We start from the raw sequence: 16,830 nt of genomic DNA on the forward strand, positions 1-16,830 counted from the left end.
CGTCAGTCTTGGAACCGAGACATAGCTCGTATGTATAGTAAGTTGTTTGGGTGTGCGTGATGGTAGGTGGCCGGCAGCTACGAGAACGAAGGTGGCGGCGGTGCGCGCATGCTGGTGGAGGCGATACAGGAGATTGCCAAATCCGCCTCGCGCCACAACCGCGTCGAGCTCGACGTGCAGAGGGCCAGCGGAGCCTTCGACCTCACCTTCTTCGACGGTCTGCAATTTGTATTGTATTTAATTTATTAGTATTACATCAGTAGTATCAGTACAGTTATGATGATATACTACTGATGTACTACTAATAATTGCGTCAAATGTGATACATTGGATGATGTCGTTTAAATTATTATTATTAAGATTTTGTAATTTGAATAAAAAAGTAGGTCTAGATTCAGTAAGTGGAAGACAGCGTATGGTGATGTATGCTGTGTGTGTACAGGGATGAACAACGTGTACCATGACATTCAGAATGTGGTGGTGCGCGTGCAGGGTGTGGGCGAAGCGGCGGGCGGCGGCAAGCGCACCGCGCTGCTGATTAACTGCCACTACGACACCGTCACCGACAGTCCCGGTTAGTGCACTCACTATCAGTACTACTGCAGACCCACTGTCAGCAATAGCATTACATATATGTATAAATAGCATGATAGAACAAGATAGATCTAAGTCATTTAGAATTTAATAAACAGAGGTGGTCCTAGAATCGCACCTTGCGATACTCCCATTCGGTCATGATGATATTAAGAATTAATATTTACTTATTGTACGCTAACTCGTATAGGAAGTAAATACTAATTATTCACATTACATTTTAACATTATTTAATATTTTTTGAAATAAACTTAATTGAACATTTTTCATAAAAAGGCATTTATAGCAAAGACATGTTTTAATAATTGTGTTACGATGATAGCGCAGTAAGATTAGAATAAACTTAGTTCCTAATCAATAATGATTTCTGAAAGTTTTGGAAGTCATTATCGAATGTCAACTCTCAGTGTCGATAACACATGTTTGACACTGTCCGTATTTACATGCGTCCGTGAAGTAGGTACAATAAGCGCTCATACTCTAACAGAATGTAAGAGAAAGCTTCTTAGCATTCTATGGATTCACCGTACGGGTGCCGGGTCCATCTTGTAGCACAGAGAAACGCCGAGCAGTTTGCGAACTTGTTAAAAGTTAGGTTTAAAAGGTGCTTTGCCGAAGTACATCAACATTCACCTTTACCGCTCTTGTTTCTCTGCCTGCCCAGACAAATCTGGTAAGAACCTGTTCTAAGTCATTCCGTGGGTATGGAATGCCATCTGCACGCGTCTCTTACTGTTTGATGACCAATGGCATTAGAGTAGTCCGAAAAAAAATATATACCATGCTTTATTACCACCTGGGTACAAAAAGAGTAAAAAATATATGTATATTTCCATACAATCTACCGTCAATGAACCAGTGTAATGGTTATGGTAATATGGTACCTCCGCCTGCGGGCCTCTGACCTAACCTGTTATGATATCCTTCATAATAAAATCAGTATGTACACACGTACGTATGCATTAATAATTTAATTAGTAGTCTATTTGCACTAACGCCGGCGCTGTGGCTCGTTAGGCTTCGTTTACACGAATAAGCGGAAGAGGGGACAAGCGCGATTCTCAGAATAATATCCAAACAGCCGCTCGTCCGCAGGCTTAAGCGTTATTACTACTGGATATTAGTAAATCTTTGTCAGTCCGTCGAAATTGGACCTTAACAAATATAAAGCATACGATAAAACAAAGGACGTCCGTGGAAACCAGTTATATTATGAAAAAATAAACATTACATGGAATATAAACCTAGGGAAAACTAAAACTACTCAATTAACGTGGAAAGTTAAATCTTCCTTTTTATTGGTAACTAGCTACCGGCCCCGGCTTCGCTCGGGTGTACACGTATTATACATATAAACTGCTTCTTGAATCACTTTATCTAGTAAAATAAACCGCTTCAAAATCCGTTGCGTAGTTTTAAGGATTTAAGCATACATTGAGACGGACAGACAGCGCCAGCGACTTTGTTTTATACTATGCAATGATGTGAATGGCATCAAGTATTTGTAAAACTCAACTAAAGTTGTAGTAGACACTACTATACCTACGGTATAACTGCTCCAGATAGATAAATAAATTCTTTATTCGCCGATTACAAATACATAACTTAAAACGTGAGGAAACCGGGTTATAAAAAATTAAAGGTTATAAAAAACAGGGATGAATGGAAGAGAAAAACATATTACGCCGACCCCAAATAAATGGGATAAGGAAGAAGCAGATGATGATGACTTTCTTGCCAGATCTCAATTGCTTCTCTATACTGAACTGGACAGTAAGAATAAAAATAATAATATATACATTCATAAATACATCTTTATTACAGGCGATAAATAGTACATAGTAAGTTATAATATATAATCTATACATATAAATAAAATTGGTGTGTCTGTTTGTAATATTGAAATAACCATTTACTACTACATGCATATGAATATAAATACGGTACATACACCAAAATCACATTTTTTACAATTTTTGTCTGCCTGTTTGTTCCGGCTAATCTCTGAAATGGCTGGACCGATTTTGTCGGGACTTTTTTTGGCAGGTAGCTGTTGTAATAAGGAGTAACTTAGGCTACTTTTATTTTAGAAAAATAAAGTTAAATTCCACGCGGACGAAGTCGCGGGAACAGCTAGTAATTTTATAAAATTACGATTTTAACCTTCTCTTGTAATATAAATATATCGACTCAAGATAACTTGCTTATTTAAGTTAAAAACATTATCTCAATAGGTATAGTGGTGTATTTAGTAATAAGTATTTAGTATTTACACTAGATAGTAAGTTCAAATCCCGCTCAGTCCATATCGCTGTCGCGTCGCCAGTGCACGCTGCCTTATGCCGGCCGCCATGGAAACGCGTGAATACCACGCGCCGTACTAAGTGGCAATTGAACACATTACATTCAATTGATATAATTTGTAGAGCGGGCAATTAGGACGGACTAGATTTGTATGGCTCATTAAGTGGTTCACAATCACTGATTGATTACAAATATATGTGGACACCGCGGGAATAATAATGACCTTACCCTAGTGTTGCCAGGTGACCCGAAATGCGCGGGACGTCCCAATTTTCAGGAGTCTGGGGACGCGTCCCGATTTGTACCTGATCCGGGCGCTATATATCTGATTAGACAACATTGTTTACTTGTTATGTAAGATTAACGCCCGAAATTAATAACGTATCCACAATCCAAGATCGCTACCAATCTTAGACTGATCCCTATCTCCAGATCGGTTTCCAATCTGCGTCCCAATATGACAACTCTATTTTTTTTGACACTCGATAGGCATCGATCCTTGTATCTTCCTAAATACATATTCAATTTAGGTAATTAATATAATACTATACTTGCACTAGTAATTTAAAACGCAATAAAAATCCAGACTTAAAAACCCTTTGTTTTTTGTTTACTGTCCCGATCTGCAACTCTAAATCCCAATTTTTTTGACCACAAGTACTGCTTTAAAACAAATCAGATCTGGCAACACTAGTCCACCCTCTCTGCTATGACTTTATTAGTAAATGAATACAATAAGAGAATCGACGACGACGATAGCACATTAAGTTCTAAACTACTAATATTGTAACAAAGTAAACAGCAAAATTGACAATAGAAATAGAAATAATCCTTATTCAAATAAACTCATTACAAGCACTTTTGAATAGTCATATTTTGATTCTACCTCTCAATCGAAATGCAGATTCATCACAAGAAGAATGAGCGAGAAACTTGTGTGTTGCAATAGCTCGACAAGATCACAAACTAATAAAATTGGTATTGGTAATAACAAAGTTAAATAAAATCTAAATGTTATTCAAGATAACTTACAAAATTAAATGAAAACTAAAAATTTATGATGATAGTTTAATAATTAGTGATGATTAATTATTAAATCATCAATTATAATCACAAATCTTTGTCCTCATCAACATTCAGCTGCGGGTTCTTGAATTGCATAATATCCAAATACTCGATTGTTTTCTGACATTTTAAAAAACATAGACATTGTATGACATAGTTCAACGATCATCGAGCAGACTGCCCAATAGAAAAACTTTTATGGAGCACTAACTATAAATGTTTTTAAAATTAGTTTATCTTTGTATTATGTACAATTATTACATAGTATAAAATAAATAAAGGCGGCCGCTGTCTGTCCGTCCCTATGTATGCTTAAATCTTTAAAACTACGCACCGGATTTTGAAGCGTTTTTTTTAGGTTTATATATATAATACATGTACACCCGGGCGAAGCCAGGGCGAGTAGCTAGGAATATTATATACAAGCTGACCCGACTGACGTTGTTCTTTATTAACTCTGCGTATTGTGCACCAATAGTCATTAGGCAAACACTAAAGTAAATTTAAAGGTCATATTAATTTTTCTAATGTTCGGACAACTTTCTTTCATAAGAACCCTCTGACATATAATAAACAATAAAAAAAAAAACCTTTGTTCACACGTGATCTCGTGTCCGAGGGTAAGTATAGGGAATAATAAATATTCAAAGTAGCAAAGTTCAAAGACCAAAAGTGCTCAAAGTTGGGATCTATGTGTAAAAGAAACCTCTACCAGTTAAACTAACTAGCGGATAATAACGAGTAGTGAGTGCGTATAATTGAAACGAAACATCATAATAATGGGCACGGTCGGGCTTATGTCACTGCCCACTCAATCTAATCTCGCTAAACAAGTTAATACGACAAGGTACGATAACTAGACGAGTACATGTGCACGGCACCAGATAACTCTTGTATGTATTATGTATGGTGTACATCGGATTTCTTTAACTCCTCAAGGATTATAGGCTTTATTGACCATGGAGCGAAAGCTTTAAAAACTGACTAACGTTACAGCTAATAAGATACCTACTGTAATAAGAAGTGTACTGTAGTATCTAGATATAAATAGTATGTACATATATAAATCTAAATATATATAACTCAAAGCTGACTGACTGACATAGTGATCTATCAAAGCACAGCACAAACCACTGGACGGATCGGGCTGAAATTTGGCATGCAGGTAGATGTTATGACGTAGGTATCCGGTAAGAAAGAATTTTGATTAATTCTACCCCAAGAGGGATTAACGCGAGTGAAGTCGCGGGCAAAAGCTAGTATATACATATATGTATTTACTAGCTGCATCCGAAACTACGTCCGCGTGGAATTTTTCTAAAATAAAAAAATCCGTCTAAAATAAAAGTAGCCTAAGTTACTCCTTATTACATCAGCTACCTGCAAATAGAAGTCCCGTCAAAATCGGTCCAGCCATTTTGGCTAATCTCTAGCCGAAACAAACAGACAGACAGACAAAAATTGTAAAAAATGTTATTTTGGTGTATGTACCGTATTTATATTCATATGCATGTACATAGTAAAAAACGGTTATTTTTAGAATAGAATAGAATAGAATAGAAAATCATTTATTCAAATAAACTTAATTTAAGCACTTTTGAATAAAAACAATTTTTTTTTTAAATCTACCGCTTATTTGAAAAGCTGCCTCATCACAAGATGAATAAGCAAGAAACTTGTGTGTTGCTCTTTTAAATAATAAAGCTTGTAAGGGCTGGTCTGCTCTTATCACTACGACTGATTTAATCTTATTGTGTTTTTATATTTGAGCCTAAATAAAGTGCTGGTTGGTAGATTGTATTCACACGTTTCGACTTGTAAAATGTGAACTTTTTGAACCAACCAGCACTTTATTTAGGCTCAAATATAAAAACACAATAAGATTAAATCAGTCGTAGTGATAAGAGCAGACCACTACCTACAAGCAGCACTCGTTCACGAGTATGACGTATGAACCAGCCATCACTGCGCTCGACCATATTTTAGGGAGCCCAATGACCCGGCCCACCACGCCGCCACATGTCTGGACATTTTAGTGAGCATGACTACTCATTTAGTGTACCGGTGACCATTATGAGAAGGAATTGTGACTTTTTTCGGACTACTCTAATGCTGTTGGCCGCAGCTGGCCTTGACAGCTTCACCGGACGATAGGGGGCGAGTGTATATGGCACTCCGAACCAAAGGAAGGACTTATGGAGCGGCTGAAGGCCAACTCCCGTCTGACGGATACAAGTTTAGTCTGAGGGCACCGCTAGGAGTTCGAACCTCGGCTCAGGCCGTCGTAACACCGGTCCCCGTTTGGATTGGACGGGGGATCGATCGGAGGGAATAATTGTTACGTAAATCTTGACAAGAGCGTATAAGCTCACCAGCTCGAAACCGAAATCTCTCTTGTAGTCGTAAATATTAGAAAATATACACCGCAGGGTCACGAGTTCACGACCGATATGATTATGTAAACACTTCTCACACGCTTAGAGCTAAACTGTAATAAGTCAAATAAAAAGTATATTTTATTTTAATGTTTTAGATTTTAAAGTCGATTTTTCAAATTTACTTTGGTTAGTGCAGTTTTTATACCTCTAGTACTTTGTCATAATAACACGTATTGTCACATAGCTTGTTAAAATTAGGTGTCTATGGATATTACACAACTAATAGACAATATTGCGTTTTGTTATTGTTGGGACCACCTTTATTTATGTACAGGAACTGTAACCAACATGTAGAAACCATTAGTAAATATATTTTTATTTCGCCAACATGGATAATAGCAACAGGAGATAATTATTACTATTATGAAACTAACTCACATTCATTTGTAGCAGCCACTATTTTATTTTATTTTATTAAGGTTAAAATTTTGAATGTGTTGAAATTAAAATTTATATTTAATCAACTGCGTAAAAAATAAGTTTCAAGCTACTACACTCGCGAGCTTTACTTGGAATTTATTCTGCGCGGTTTTGAGTACTTAATAACTAGTTTCTAATAATTTGAAAGGTTAAACTGTTAACTTTAAACGTTTTGGTATCACCAAATTCATTTTTAATATTGATTCCAAATTGTTATGCTCGCGAGTGTAGTTTTAAAAAGTTAGTGTGCGGGGTGTGTACGTGTGTACGTGTGTACGTGTGTACGTGTACGTGTGTGTGTCGGGCGCAGGCGCGAGCGACGACGGCGCGGGGTGTGCGGTGGCGCTGGAGACGCTGCGGGCGCTGGCCGCCACGCCGCAGCCCCTGCACCACCCGGTGCTGGTGCTGTTCAACGGCGCCGAGGAGAACATCATGCAGGGCTCGCACGCCTTCGTCGCGCACCACCCGTACGTGTAGCGCGCCCGCCACGTGCCCGCCACGTGCCCGCCACGTGGCCGCCACGTGGCCGCTGTCGGCCCCACCTCACGTGCACGTGTGTGTCGCAGGTGGGCGCGGTCGGTGCGCGCGTTCGTGAACATCGAGGCGTGCGGCGCGGGCGGACGCGAGGTGCTGTTCCAGGCCGGCCCCCACGACCCCTGGATTGTGGAGGTGAGACACACACACACACACTTATTATTATTATTATTATTATATATTTATACGAATTGACCTCCGCAAACGTTGTTTTACCATATAAATTAAAATCGCTATATAAAATATGGATTGATTATAGAAGGGTGAAAGTTTCACCCTTATATCCATGATATGTTATAAAAAAAATGACAAAAAAGTGATATCCATAAAATAAAAATAACATATTAGAGGACGAACCTTTATCACTTATGAGTAGGTCACCTAGTGAATATGCATATAAAATTTCATAAAAAAATCGTTTCGAAAAAGTATGGTAACTAACATTGTGACACGAGAATTTTGTATGTAAGACTGATGGTCGCATATATACTTGTCTTCATTGTGTACATTATACGTGCTATGTATTTTTAATCTGAATTTGCAAATAAGCTAATGGCCTAACTTGACGACCGCCTGTATGCATGAACAGCAACATTCATACCTCTTATGCGAGGAGTTTCCGGAGGCCAAATCATCACATAGTATAAAACAAAGTCGCTGTCGCTGTCTGTCCGTCCCTATGTATGCTTAAATCTTTAACCACACACCTAAAGTTGCCAACTAAACTGTTTTAAACAGTATTATACTTTTTACTGTTGAACAAAAACAATGTGTACAAAAAACTGTTTTCAGCATCAAAACCTCAGCATTTACTAAGAAATTTCAGTAATGAACGCTAAGTGATGATAGACATAGGGCATCTATTAATATAATAAAAAATGAGCTCCTCATTTATTTTAATTTCAATTATATTTGTGGTGAGGTGTATGAAGTTTGACTTGAGGCACAGAGACGTGGTCGCTAACTATGGGTCTCAAAAACAAGCTCAGAGTCACTCGGAGGGCAATGGAGAGGGCTATGCTCGGAGTTTATCTGCGAGATCGAATCAGAAATGAAGAGATCCGCAGAAGAACCAGAGAGAGCGACATAGCCCGAAGAATTGCGACACTGAAGTGGCAATGGGTAGGGCACACAGCTCGTAGGACAGATGGCCGTTGGGGCGGTAAACTCCTCGAGTGGCGCCGCGGACCGGAAGACGCAGCGTGGGAAGGCCTCCAGCAAGGTGGACCGACGATCTGGTCAAAGTTTTAATAAATAGTTCCGTCTCTGCTCGATTCCTATCACATTCCATCAACAGGTGCTGGACATCTACTTTTTGACACAGCACACAATCGGGTGAATTTTCTTTTTTCATTAAATATCCATACTTTCTTGATGGATAGTGACCGGATCGGATACTAAATAATAATTTCAATTTACATCTCCATCACCGAAACGTTGGCAGCATTAGAATCAATAATGACGGAATGTTACTCAGTGTCCATATATATATATATATCGTATTGGTGTTGTGTGTTATCATAAGAAACAATCAATCAATGCGGACACTCCCAAAAATTACGTTATCGCAGAAAATATGATTTAAAATTACTGTTTCTTTCTGTAATATCCATACTAACTGTTTAACACAAAACATAACAAAATACCTAAACAATCTATCTCAACATTAAAGAAAAAAAAATTAAATATTAATAAAGATTCATTTTAAAAAAATCAATTTTATAGATTATCAGCAAAATTGCAGTTGTAGTGAATTTAAAAATACAACAAATCGTATATAAATGTACGAATGGAAAAAAAAAACCAACGAACTCCAAAATTGCACTAATAGTTTGTATATGAACAATTTTAAATAGTAGTTCACAACATAAATGTTATAAATAATCTTTATTCAAATTAACTTAATACAAGCACTTTTGAATAGTCACATTTTTTTATTCTGTCACTCATTCGGAAAGTAGACTCATCACAACAAGAAACTTTCATGAAAATTGATTTGAGCGAAGCGAGATTGTGATTTATAAAATTATAACTAGTAATAAATGATTGTCCGATTTGATATAACCTATATGTACGGTGCGACACGGTACAACCGTCAGCATTTTACACAGCTCCGCGTCAATATAACGCCCACGCATACCGTTTTCCCTTCAGTACACCAAATACTCACAAGCAATCATTAGTCCATACTCAATCATCGTGTATTCAATACCGTCTTTACAATAAGGGCACACGGGGCCCGTGCCCAGGGCCCCCATTCTCAGGGGGCCCCCGAAGGACTGACAATTTTTCTCACACATTTATTCTCAAAAGATTTTTGTCGGGCACACTACACTTTTTTCACAAATCAGTAATGTCAATACCTTCTGATAAAGAAGGTATTTACAAGGCACATACTACGTCATTATACTGATAACTTCGCCTATTCCTATGTTCTTATACCTAATGAGCTTTTTTTTACTTTCCAAAAAGGCCCCGAATTTTTGTGCCCAAAGGCCCCAGCCTGGTTTAAGACGGCGTGCATTTGTACTCAATATATCAAGTTGGAAAGCAGCTCGGACTTATCATTTATACATCATAGTATTCAGATTGTATGGGTCACAGCAGACTCATTCAGTATACATACTGAGATTGTGGTTTTTTTTTGGACTACTCTAATGCTGTTGGCCGCAGCTGGCCTTTACAGCTTCACCGGACGTTAGGGGGCGGTGACTTATTCAGCGGTGGAAGGTAAACTCTCGCCTGACAGATACGATTTTAGTCTGAGGGCTCCGCTACGGGCTCCAACCAGAATTGGACGGGGATCGATCGGAGGTGGGATTGTAGCTGTAATATATCCAGTCTATATTGATTCTTAGGTGACATAGTGGACGCTGTTAGCAGTTTGTTGAATAATTCGATGAGGCTGTAACAGCAAAACGAAAGTCGTCGGAGAATGACGATGCGTGCACGACTGATGATGATGAGAATGTATGCACGACTGACAATACTGTCCATTGGCGTCAGTCGTGCGTTGAGTGGGTGGCGGGGAAGGGGCGCGGGGCGGAGTGCGAGCGGTAGTGACGTCACGATATGTGCGTGTGAGCGGAGGGCGCCGCCCCCGCCCCGCCACGATATGTGTATGTGTGTGTGTGTGTGTGTGCAGGTGTACGCGGCGACGGTGCCGCACCCGTTCGCGTCGTCGGTGGCGCAGGAGATGTTCGAGAGCGGTCTCATACCCGCAGACACGGACTTCCGCATCTTCCGGGACTTCGGCAACCTCTCCGGTGAGTGTCCGCGCCGGGTGGACGACACTCGACTCGACACATTTTGAAAATGATTAGTCGCGCGTTTTTGTGGTGTGGTATATAACGGATGTGCATGTGCAGGTGTGGACCTGGCGTGGAGCAGCAACGGGTACGTGTACCACACCGCGCTGGACGACGCCAGCGCCGTGTCCGCGGCCGTGCTGCAGCGCGCCGGGGACAACGTGCTCGCGCTCGTGAGGGGTGAGTGAGGGGGCGGCCGGGGACAACGTGCTCGCGCTCGTGAGGGGTGAGTGGGGGGGCGGTCGGGGACAACGTGCTCGCGCTGGTGAGGGGTGTGTGTGGGGGCGGCCGGGGACAACGTGCTCGCGCTCGTGAGGGGTGAGTGGGGGGGCGGCCGGGGTCAGGGCTCGTGAGGGGTGAGGGGGTGGCTGGGGCGGGGACAACGTGCTCGCGCTCGACGGTCGGCCACAGTCTTATGTTGAAATATGAGACACCTAAGTGCGACTGATGATTGTATGTAGTTCACGACATACTGTTAGTGTACGACGACGTAGTTCAGACGGGTACAACAGTTCGTCAACTTATGATGATATATGCAGTGCGACTGATCTGCTGTCGAGCCGACGACGAGTTCTGTCCCGCGCGGGCGCGGGCTCGTGACCGGCAGCCGGTGTACTTCGACGTGCTGGGCGTGTTCGTGGTGTCGGCGCGCGCGCCGCTCGCGCTCTCCGTGGCCGCGCTCACGATCGCCCTCCTCGTGCTCAAGATACACGTCAACGCCACGCTCGCCGCACGCGACCGTGAGTCCGTCCGTTTATACTGATACGACTCGGTCTAATAGTTTCAATTCGGCTACCTTGTAAAATTTCTATGAATAATTTGGTTTCGAATATAAATTTGTGTCAGTGTTCGTGTCGCGGGCGGAGTGGTGGCGCGCGGTGGGGCGGGCGGGCGCGCGGGGCGCGGGGGGCGCGGCGGCGGGCGCGGCGGCGGGCGCGGCGCTGGGCGCGGCGCCGCTGCTGGCCGGCGCGCCGCTGGCGTACTACGCGCGGCCCGCGCTGCTGGCGCCGCTGTGCGCGCTGCCCGCGCTGGGCGCCGCGTGGGCGGCGGAGCTGGCGCGCGGCGGGCGGGCGGGCGCCGGGCGGCTGGTGCGCGGCTGGTGGGCGGCGCGCGCGCGGCACGACGCGGCCGCGGCGGGCGCGGGGCTGCTGCTGGCGGCGGGCGCGGCGGCGGGCGCGCGCTCCGCCTTCCTGCCGCTGCTGTGGGCGCTGCCGGCGGCGGCGGCCGACCTGGCCGCGAGCGGCGCCGGCGCCGGGCCCCGCGCGCGCGCGCTGTGCTGGTGCGCGGCGGCGGCGCTGCCGGCGCTGCAGTCCTGCTACCTGGCGGCGGGGTCGCTGGCCACGCTGGTGCCCATCGCGGGCCGCGCCGGCTCGCCGCCGCTGCCCGCCGACGTCAGTATACCGCCCGCTCTATACTACCATCGTAGATTCTCGACCGAAACGAACCGAAAATTTTGTCACGATAACGTTTAGTTTAGTCGATGCTCCCCTGAAATTTCTCGACGTATAGCCTATACGCTATCCGAGACTAAAAAAGACGAACGGACGAACGGGACGCTGTAACCTTATGAACACAAAATGTGTGTATGTGATATATACATATCCGTATCGCTTACATCTGATCTACGCTAAGCTTTCAAAACTTACGATACTGCAATACTATTTAGCAGTGTTTAATTAAGTGTTTTGTATCTACTACGAGTGATATAAGTAATAAATTTATACACCTACATAATTTTACAATACAATGTGTTGACACTGCGTGTGCGTCAGGTGTTAATAGGTTTGGTGACGGCGGTGCTGGCGCTCACGGTGGCTAACTGGCTGCTACCGTTCGTGCTCGTGGTCAAACACTCGCGGAAAATAGTAAGTACAAGTTAAAATAAATGTCATAAATAAGTCATGGTAGTTATTATTGTAATATAAAAACGATAACATGTCGAGGAATTGAAAAACAGAATTGGATGCAAGCTTCTTGCTTTATTTATGCTTATTCACTGTAAAAAATAATTAATGTCGGTCCTAATATAAAGCCCTGTGGAACTACTCTTTGAATTAATTTAATTTAAATTGAGATTGTGCATATTATGTTTTTGAGTTTCAACAGATACATGAGATAACTAGTGAACTATTGCAAGGTGTTTTTATTACAACGATAGAACGCAAGTATATATATTAGAAGTTCTATATCAATAGTATCGAAAGCGTGTAAAAAATTTACGTGTATTATGTGTGTATCGGTGTGGGTGTGTGTTGAGTGTGCGCGTGTGCAGGCGTGGTGCATGATGGCGGCGGGCGTGGCGGCGGCGGCGCTGGCCACCACCATGGACCCCTACACGGAGCGACGCCCGCAGCGCCTGCTGGTGCTGGACACGCTCCGCACGCTGCACGTGCCCGGCCGCGAGCCGGTCGTGCAGCGCTACTACTGGGCGCCCGAGCTGGACGCCAACACGCGCCGCACGCTGCACGCGCGCGGTCAGTACCCCGCCTGTCGCGGCCGGCGATCGACGAGGTGGCGGCGAGCGAGCGTCCTGATCGCAGTTTTCGGTGCACAGTGTCGATGGCGGACGCGGCGGGCGCGGCGTGGGAGGAGCGGCCCACGGCGGAGGAGTGCGCGGAGTGGGCGTACTGCGGCGCGCCCTACTACCTGCCGGTGCTGGCGCTGGTGCCGCGCGGCCACGCGCTGCCCGCCGCGCCCCGCGCGCCCCGCGCCGCGCTGCTCGTGCGCGCGGCCGGGGCGCGGCTGCGGGTGGCGGCGCGGGGCGCGGCGCACGCGGTGGCGGTGGTGGCGCCGCCGGCCGGCGCGCGGCTGCGGCGCGGCGACGGCTCGCGGCCGCTGCGGGCGGCGCCCTGGGGCGCGCGCGACACCTACTTCTTCGCGCTGCACTCGGCGCGCGGCGAGCCGCTCGAACTGGAGCTACTGATCGACGGGGCACCGGACTTCACGGGCACGCAGGTGAGTGCCAATGCTGGAGTCCGCTTCGGGTTCGACTCCCCGTGTGACCGCCGCTCGTTGCAGGTGTCGGTGGCGGCGCACGCGCTGGCGGCGCCGCGGGCGGAGCGCGAGCCGGGGCTGCCGGCCGGCCCGCCGCCCCGGGTCAGCGTCACCGGCTGGCCGGTCGACCTACACCTCTACCGGCTAGCGCCGCCCCCGGCCGGTCGACCTGCACCTCTACCGGCTGTAGCGCCGCCGCCCGGCCGGTCGACCTGCACCTCTACCGGCTGTAGCGCCGCCCCCGGCCGGTCGACCTGCACCTCTACCGGCTGTAGCGCCGCCCCCGGCCGGTCGACCTGCACCTCTACCGGCTGTAGCGCCGCCCCCGGCCGGTCGACCTGCACCTCTACCGGCTGTAGCGCCGCCGCCCGGCCGGTCGACCTGCACCTCTACCGGCTGTAGCGCCGCCCCCGGCCGGTCGACCTGCACCTCTACCGGCTGTAGCGGCCCGATGAGCCCGGAAGACTCACTATCCCCTCGCTCACGCTCTGTGTAAAAACTTTCCTCCTTTTAAAAAGCCATCATAGACATCTGTAATAGTATTCACCTTTCTTTACACAGTAGTGATAGTGGTGACTGGTGCTCAAGACGACGACCCTATACTACTGTAGACGTTATATATTTAAGTAGACAATACAAACATAATTACTACTCATCACAGTTCATATTATATTAACTAATAAATAGTAATATTAATGTAGCGAGGCGGGTTGTTAACTGTACTCAACTGAATACTGAACATACACCAATTAATTGTAAGTAATTGTGAAAATATCACATATAAATAATAATAATAATAATAATAATAATAATAAAGACATTTATTCAGCATTACAGTATTCTTAGATGCTATCTATCTTATATACTATACAATTTAAAAGCTAAAAGCTAAAACATACTAGTAACGCTGAATGTGACTCCCAATGACAATGTTTCCTTTCTTGTACCTCAATTATTAAAAAAATAGAATCTTCTTATCCAATTCTAAGTGATTTGCTCTCTAATGCCATGAAAGTAGAAAGTGATGTCACATTATCCATAATTTTATGATAAAAATGGCACAACGAAGCAAACACTGTCTACCAGCACTTGCAATATGTACAAAAGTAAGCAATACATTTGTATTTCTGCATATTTTTCATCCAAACGTTTGTAGTCTAGTATAAAACTTATTAAAAAGTATAACTTTAAAATACACATTGGATTGGTGCGTCTTGGAGCTACTTGGTGTGAAGAGCCTGTATGATATGAGCATTGAACATAATGTTCAACACTTGCTGGGAAACATTGGCCTAAAACGTATTAAGTAATAGGCAGCATCACTACTATAGTCTGTTTCTTAATCCCGGAGACTAAATTGACAGGTGTAAATGTCAAATTTTCAAATAATGTTACCACCTACAGCGGGGTAGTGGTGTACCTGCGATACCGATTTGTTTAATCGGAAACTTTTATTTAAACATTAGTTTTAATAAAGCTTTAAAACTAATAATGACGTTTCCACAAGAAAATTTTAAAATTTACGTATATGTACTAGTGGTTCCATTACTCTGATCGCGTTATACAGCATAAAAATATATTTTTGTCGTTTCCGTGCAAATAGTATTTTTTACAGTATTAAGCTACAAACCAACTAAAATTTTTAATAGGTGTTTGTTTTTTTTTTCTTTCACCTTTCACTTTGCCTTGCGCCTAAAATTTTTAATAGCTAATGTGTTATGTTTTATTTTATAGTCATATGACGGACTACAAAAAGGTAATTTATTTTATAGAAAGGCAGTCTTTATTATAGTGAAAAATACAATAACTATATATTTATGAATACCTATTGATACTTTATTACTTTTGTGTAAATGCGGTTTAAATGAACACCCACACATTATTTCTGAAAAAAAAAACCTGGCAACATCGTAAGTGTCAAATTTGTCTCCGGGATTAAAATAACTAGTAGTAGCAGTACACAGACTATAATTATGTATATGCCGAGTGATCGAAGTGAGGTATGAGAATTTATACCTATACCAATGTGGTACAAGGTGATGGATTGACGCAATATTATTTTATTGTTGTTATTAATTTATGTATAGCTATTTATGGCCACGAGAGATTACTTACGGAGCACATACTCTAATTACGTGAACATATCACACGCATTCTATGCTATTAACGTAAAGCTGTGTATTGTTAAAGTTAATTACGTTGTGTACCTACTATGACACGTACATAATTGGGGCGTCCATAAATTACGTAAGGTTTTTTTTTTATTTTCTGTTCCCCGGTGAGATATTTTAACCCCTCCCTCATCCCCCAATCGCACGTGACATTTTTCAAAATGTAGGTTTCTTACTCTCTCCTATTTAATTAAGACTAGTAATCAATATTGCTGAGAGTTATAAGTGTAATAAGCATGCACAATCTGGATTAAATGAACCAAACAGTATTTTTTTCGTTTCAATCAGAAAAAAAATTGCGTGATATTTGCCGAGACCTCTCTACAACGTAAGATTAGATTAGATTTGACTCGATCCCCTCCCCTCATAAACAGCTCACGTAATTTATGGATGCCCCCTCATACGGTCACGGTGGGTGGTAACAACTGATCACGCCCGCTCTGTATTCTAACTAAAAGACAGATTCATTTTGTTATATATATATTTTGCATTTTATAATAATTAGACTGAACCGAATCGTACTCGCACTTTGCAAATGAACAAACAACTAAATGTAAGTGAGTATAGTGTCTAATTTTACACGTGTATGTTTGTAGGTAATATGCTGCTCACTATTGTATTTATATTTGTGACCATTACATAGTGTGATGATTTTTTAATGTATACAGTTGTTAAATATATGAAATAAATCAAATCATTATTACACCTGTTGTTTTATTTGCTGTTTCACCACGGCGAGCGTTCAAACCTGTACCCACTGTGTTTACACTTTTCACAACTTGAGGCCTCGATAGTCTAACGGTTTTGCTCAGAGTCCTTCACAATACATTTATGAAAATATCATGTATACACGGAAGAACTTAGAGAGTTTTAAAAAACTCAAAGACTGTACAAGTACAAACTTACGCAATATAAATAAGCTTATTTTACCTAAATGCCGTCTGCACAAAATCAGTAATTCATTCTATGGTAATTGCATAAGATTTTATAATAAACTGCCAG

General features: G+C 43.2%; 1 protein-coding gene across 1 annotated transcript; it reads left to right on the forward strand.

Annotated features, from left to right (window-relative positions):
- Window positions 1–66: 66 nt before the first annotated feature.
- LOC131855090 (uncharacterized) lies at window positions 67–13,805 on the forward strand (the record flags this gene model as incomplete). Its single annotated transcript, XM_059206304.1, has 13 exons — window positions 67–217; window positions 443–574; window positions 7,132–7,288; window positions 7,388–7,490; window positions 10,501–10,621; window positions 10,724–10,843; window positions 11,008–11,019; window positions 11,224–11,403; window positions 11,510–12,054; window positions 12,436–12,528; window positions 12,936–13,137; window positions 13,218–13,647; window positions 13,682–13,805. Coding segments are annotated over 13 exons (2,370 nt in total), but the record flags the coding sequence as incomplete, so codon positions are not given.
- Between the last annotated feature and the right edge of the window lie 3,025 nt (window positions 13,806–16,830).

This window comes from Achroia grisella, unplaced genomic scaffold, assembly GCF_030625045.1.
Source record: "Achroia grisella isolate CSIRO2021 unplaced genomic scaffold, CSIRO_AGI_Agris_v1 utg13031, whole genome shotgun sequence".
Classification (NCBI taxonomy): domain Eukaryota; kingdom Metazoa; phylum Arthropoda; class Insecta; order Lepidoptera; family Pyralidae; genus Achroia; species Achroia grisella.